The sequence below is a fragment of the Daucus carota genome, chromosome 2 (genome assembly GCF_001625215.2).
Source record: "Daucus carota subsp. sativus chromosome 2, DH1 v3.0, whole genome shotgun sequence".
Taxonomy (NCBI): Eukaryota; Viridiplantae; Streptophyta; class Magnoliopsida; order Apiales; family Apiaceae; genus Daucus; species Daucus carota.
The window spans coordinates 35411022-35417021 of NC_030382.2; the positions used below are offsets into that span (position 1 = coordinate 35411022).

Genomic DNA, 6000 nt, shown 5'->3' on the forward strand with positions numbered 1-6000 from the left:
TCTGTTCTTTTTTTCTTTTTTTGGTCATAAGGTGAATACTCTGTTCTATTCATTAGACTGTTATGAAATGTAGTTGCATGTTAGGTCGCATTATTTATTCTTGCAGGCCCATAATAATGCTTACAATTATGTTTCATCTACTGAAACCAGAGATAACATCTAATACAGGATTTCCTTGTCTATATATTAAAGCCTGAAAGGGTCTTGCATGGTAGTAACAGAAAGCTCACAAGAAGAGCTATGGGTTTATTGGCAGGAGTAGCAGCAGAGAAGCAGGCTCATGTAGTTTGCATACCTGTCCCAGTGCAAAGCCACATCAAGGCAATGCTGAAAATGGCAAAGCTCCTTCACAGCAAAGGCGTTTTCATTACATTTGTCAATACAGAGTTCAATCACAGACGCATCCTTAAATCAGGAGGCCTTCAATTTCTTCAAGGCCTAACTGGTTTTGAATTTGAAACCATCCCGGATGGCCTCCCTCCATCTGATCCTGACGCTACCCAAGACATATTAGCACTTTGTCAGTCAGTTGCTGAATATATGTCGCAACCCTTTCAGAACCTTCTAACGAAACTCAATACCGGAAAAAATCAGGTGACTTCTATTCTCTCTGACGGTTTCATGACATTCTCAGCTGATGCTGCTCAGAACCTTGGAGTTCCTATTGTTTCGCTTTGGACAGTTGCTGCTTGCGGATTTATGGGATTTTATCAGTTCAAAAATGTCCTTGAAAGGGGTCTTGTACCACTTAAAGGTATGTTTTCCCAATTTTGAATCGACATGCAACTGCAATCACATATGACATGCAATTACTAACTATATTAGTATCTATGCTCAATAAAACTAGACTAAAATGCATGCTCTGTATATGCCCAAAGTATCACCTTGATGCATTTTGTGTACCTAAACTATTATGCCTAGCGCATGCCCAAGAATCAGGAATGATGCAGAATGTATACTGCTGGTTTCCTCGAACACCGTCAGAGCATTTCTGTAATTTTGGATTTGTAAGTTGTAACAGCTTTCTACCACATGTTTTTCTATCTGCAAAACCAATTATGATACTCCAAACTCAGAAATCACTTTGTGCATGAATCAATTCCTTCCCAGAAAAAAAAAAAATAGTACAATTAATTTACTTAAATATTACTCCCTCCGTCTCACTCATTTCTGTACAGTTTTCTTTTCGGGATGTCCTATCATTTTTATACAATCCAAAAATAGTAACTTTTTATAATATAAAACACTACGACACCCACTACTTTCTTCCGCCATCTCAAATCTATTACTCCCTCCGTCTCTAAAAGCTTTTCTCATTTGATATGTCGGGACTGTTCATAACATGAGACAAATTACTCATTTACATCTAATCTATAAGACTAAATATAATCATGAGTGATCTTGTTGGATTCGTATTTATGAATACTTTAATACGGTGAAGTTTTTATATTTAATATTGATACGAAATTAAAGATATTAATGATCAAAATAATGTGTTGGCAAGCGTGAAAAGGAGAAACAGGAAAAGTATTACTCCCTCCGTCCCACTTCTTTTGTCTTGTTTGACTTTTTGTGGTCAAATTGACCAAACTTTGACCGGTAATAACTAATTATTCTTACATGATTTTTAAAATCCGAAACATACATCTTGAAGTAGAGCAAATGTAGATTTTAGTAATATATTTTTTAAAATCTTTTCCAATTATTTAATACATGTAAATTTCAGTCAAAGTTTGGTCAATTTGACCATTAAAAGTCAAACAAGCCAAAAGAATTGGGACGGAGGGAGTAAGAGACGGAGGGAGTACTATTAAAAATAAATGGGTCCCACCACTTTATCTACTTTTCATCTAACTTTATTAATTTTTTACACTTTTTCTTGGTCTCCGTGTCCCAACTAAAATGTATATAATTGGTTGGGACGGAGGGAGCATATGAGATGGTTAAAAACATGCTAGTATTTAATGGAAACTGTTCACCAACCACAATCGGATATCTTGCTTATGCAGCCAACTCATCTCTAACCGTCCAAAATAAGGCAATCAATGTCTAAAAATTAAAGAGGACAAAACTAACTGCAAGTATATGTTCTGCGTCGATCCTTATTCTTCTGCATGCACTTTGCTAGATATGATAGTTGGAGTACACAAAACGCATCATAGTGATACTTCAGTACACAATCTCCAATTAAGTCATAAAACTATAATGTTCACTGTAATGCAGATGAGAGCTATCTAACAAATGGATATTTAGACACCATGATAGACTGGATCCCAGGAATGCCAGACATGCGTTTGGCGGATCTCCCCAGCCATTTAAGAATAACAGATCCAAGTGATTTCCAATTCAACTTTTTCTCGGACTGTACTCAGAGAGCAGCTAATTGCACAGCACTTGTAATCCATACCTTTGATGATTTGGAACAAGAACTTGTGAACGTCATCTCATCTATGTTAGGCAAAAATGTATACACAATAGGTCCTCAACAGATGCTTCTCAAACAAAGTACATTGGATCAGAAAAAACCTCTCACGAGCATTGGTAGTCTCTGGGAAGAGGAAAAAACATGTCTAGAGTGGCTGGACTCTAAAGAAGCTGATTCTGTAGTTTACGTGAACTTTGGAAGCATAACGGTCTTGTCTCCAGAGCAGCTTCTGGAGTTCGGTTGGGGGCTTGCTAATAGCAAATTCTCCTTCTTGTGGATAATTAGACCAGATTTGATCATTAATGGTGAATCCGCAAATACACTGGGACTTGAATTTATGGATGCCATCAAGGACCGAGGCTTCATTTCAAGTTGGTGTCCACAAGAGGATGTTCTGAACCACGTAGCAGTGGGAGGGTTCTTGACACATGGAGGATGGAATTCAATCTTGGAGAGCCTATCCGCGGGAGTGCCAATGCTCTGTTGGCCTTTCTTTGGGGATCAAACAATAAACTGCAAGTTCTTGCGTGACAAATGGGAGTGTGGATTGGAGATTCCTAATAACGTCAAGAGAGGCGATGTGGAGGAGCTTGTTAGACTACTGATGGAAGGAGTTGAGGGTAAGAAAATGAGAAACAAGGCCATGGAGTGGAAGAAATTGGCAGAGAAGGCCTGTGGACCTAATGGCTCTTCTTCTCTTAATTTGGACAAGCTGGTGGTCGTGTTGAAGAACTAGAACGTCCATAATATTATGAATAAATTCATTCTTGAATCTTCGGTTTGCATCTTCCAGCTTTCATGCTTATGAATCAATAAGGTTATGATAATTCAAATAAATGAAACGCTTTTTTACTTTATTGTACGTGCGCTCAAACTCTTGCTTCAATATTCGCATCAAAAGGTGACGTACTAATTTTAAATTTACTTTTTTCGTGGAGTACGTAAATGACATTCAAATATAATTGAACACCTAAAATTTGTATTTAAATAATTTTACTTCTAAAATATTAGATTTCTAGTATATTTTGTCATATAAGCTATAGGAAAACTTTTTCATATACAGATTTAATAAAATTACCAAAAAAAAAAAAAAACTTAAAGCTGTCGCTCACTCTTGTTAACTCAGACAGAGACGACGCATACCATGTTCAACATGGTTTTAGTTGCAGTTTATTTTATTTTTTACAAATATGGCTTATATATAGCCTTACAATGAGGATTGTTCTAATAAATTTTTGAGTGAGTCAGGATCAAACACAACACCTGGGATGACATGGGATGACAGAGGATAACCAAACGGACTCGGCACCAAAATGATCGATGGTCGTTTCGCTGAGTTTATGGTTTATGACTTAACCTAACTTATGTGATAAACTTGGAGTTTAAAATGTGTTGTGGGTGAATTTGACTTATTAATGATTTATAGGTTATTAAAAATATAATAATAAAACTAAAAGTGATTCATTGGTAACTTATGATTTATAGGTATTTTTTATCAAAAAAATTAAATCACTGAAAAAAAAATACCTCAAAACTTCTAGTTTTAGGTAAGTTTCTGTCTTATTTATGATTCTAAACCAACTTCTGACGTATTACATAAACAAACATTTTTCGGTTCAAAATCATAAATGACTTGAACCCGTCTTTAAGCTCAGGCAAATAGCCTCATAAAGCCAAGTTCACGAAGTAAAGAGCGAAGGCCACACAAGTCTAGCAGCTGTATTAGCTATTCCTTTATATTCAGCCTCTGCACTAGAGCGAGATACTGTAGCTTGTTTCTTTGAGCTCCATGGAATAAGATTAGAACCTAAATATACACTGAATATACACCGTAACCATCGGTAGGCTTGCGATCATTAGGGTAACCAAATCAGCATTTGTGTAAGCATGAAGTTGCACACCAGATTTAGCAGGTATAAATAGGCCAAAATTAATTGTTACTCTGGGATATCGTATAATTCTTTTAAGGCTTAATGCCCTTATAACATCGAGGCCGCATCGGTACAACCCTGAACTTTGAGGGTTAAAAGGGCATTAAGCCTTCTTTTAACCACGATCCAATGAAGATCAGTAGAAGAGTGCATAAATTGTGACACTTTGTTCACTACAAAGCAAATGCCAGCTGGTGTTAGTGAGATATTGAAGAACACCAACTGTGCTATGAAACAATGATGTATTTGCTAATGGTGTACCAGAGTAAAATGAAAGTTTACACGAAGCGGCAATATGTGTATGTGCGAGTTTGGCACCATCCATTTTGACGACAAGAAGATCTGGTATATATTTTGATTGTGTAAGCATGAGACCATCCAAAGTGCGATGTGCTTCTACACATAAAAAGAAATATAAGGATCCCAAATCTTTGAGAGAAAATTCTTAATAAGTGAGGATACGTATGACTGATTGTTTCCTATTATAAGAATATCATCAATGTAAACCAACACAATTAAGAAGAATGTAAAACGAAGTTTGAGAAGATGGTTACTTAGATGAGTATACCAGGTCCGAGGAGACTGTCTAAGATCATAAAGTGCTCATAGTAATTTACAAACATGACTAGGATAACACTAATCAACAAAGCCAGGAGGTTGTGCCGTGTAAACATCTTCAGTAAGAAAGCTATGAGGAAAAGCATTATAAACATCAAGTTGTCGAATTGTCCAATCCCAGAGACCGCTAAACTCAAAACTACACGAATTGTACTTAACAGTAGGGCTGAAAGTTTCATCATAATTAAGCCCAGATTGTTGATGGAATCTTTTGCAAAAAGACACGTTATATCGCTCAACAGAACCATCCAGCTTACGTTTGATGCGAAAAACCTATTTGCAGCCAACTAAACTCATATGTGGTTGATAAGGAACCAACTGCAATTTTTTTTTCTACTAGAGCATTAATTTCAGAATCCGCGAAGCTTCATTTCGAACGAGAGCATTAATTTCAGCATCCAAAGCTTTTCTCTATTGTGCAAACTCATTGGCTTGTGACAAGTCGGTTCAATCTCATGTGATATCAATTAGTTAGTGACGAGCTGAGAGAAGAGGATGTAATATTGTGGAAAAATCTTTGTGTTTGCCGCTGTTGTTTTGGTATGCGTGATCATGTAATGGGATGAAACAATGGACTTGTTGGCTATCTGAGAGGGCTCTGTAATGATGTAGATCTGGATGTGCATGATATCATTTGCACCTAAGAGAGCGTTAGTGGCATAATAAGTTTTTCTGAATATATAATAAATAATTTAATTTCAAAAAAATGAGGAATTTTTTATTAAATGACAACTCAAACATCTCTATTTGTGTTCTTTATTTAAAAACTATTAACAAAAGACTAATAAAAATAATGTGAAAATTAAAATTGTCCGAATATTTAATTAATAAAACTCAAATGAGGTTTGAGTTAGCCATCACCTATTCATCAAGATTGAAAAGTGAATCCTTAATGGAATGACTAGCGTTTAGAGATCACATAACTACTATGCAGAGATGCTCTAATACCGCAACCGAAATCACAAATGTGCCGTTTCTAAAATAAAAAATTGAAATCGAACCGAGCACGGTTGGTGCCGTTCAATT

General features: G+C 36.1%; 1 protein-coding gene across 1 annotated transcript; it reads left to right on the plus strand.

Moving 5' to 3' along the window:
• Window positions 1-130: 130 nt before the first annotated feature.
• LOC108206483 (7-deoxyloganetin glucosyltransferase) lies at window positions 131-3282 on the plus strand. The gene is made up of 2 exons (XM_017376798.2): window positions 131-754; window positions 2224-3282. The coding sequence occupies exons 1-2, from the start codon at window positions 241-243 to the stop codon at window positions 3159-3161; spliced, it is 1452 nt and encodes a 483-aa protein (XP_017232287.1). The 5' UTR covers window positions 131-240; the 3' UTR covers window positions 3162-3282.
• Window positions 3283-6000: the final 2718 nt, after the last annotated feature.

What these genes read in the sequence shown, in the direction of transcription:
- LOC108206483 (XM_017376798.2), top strand. Translation starts at nt 241, where the DNA reads ATGGGTTTATTGGCAGGAGTAGCAGCAGAGAAGCAGGCTCATGTAGTT. An exon ending in GGGTCTTGTACCACTTAAAG is followed by an intron (nt 755 to 2,223) that starts GTATGTTTTCCC and finishes ACTGTAATGCAG; the next exon opens with ATGAGAGCTATCTAACAAAT.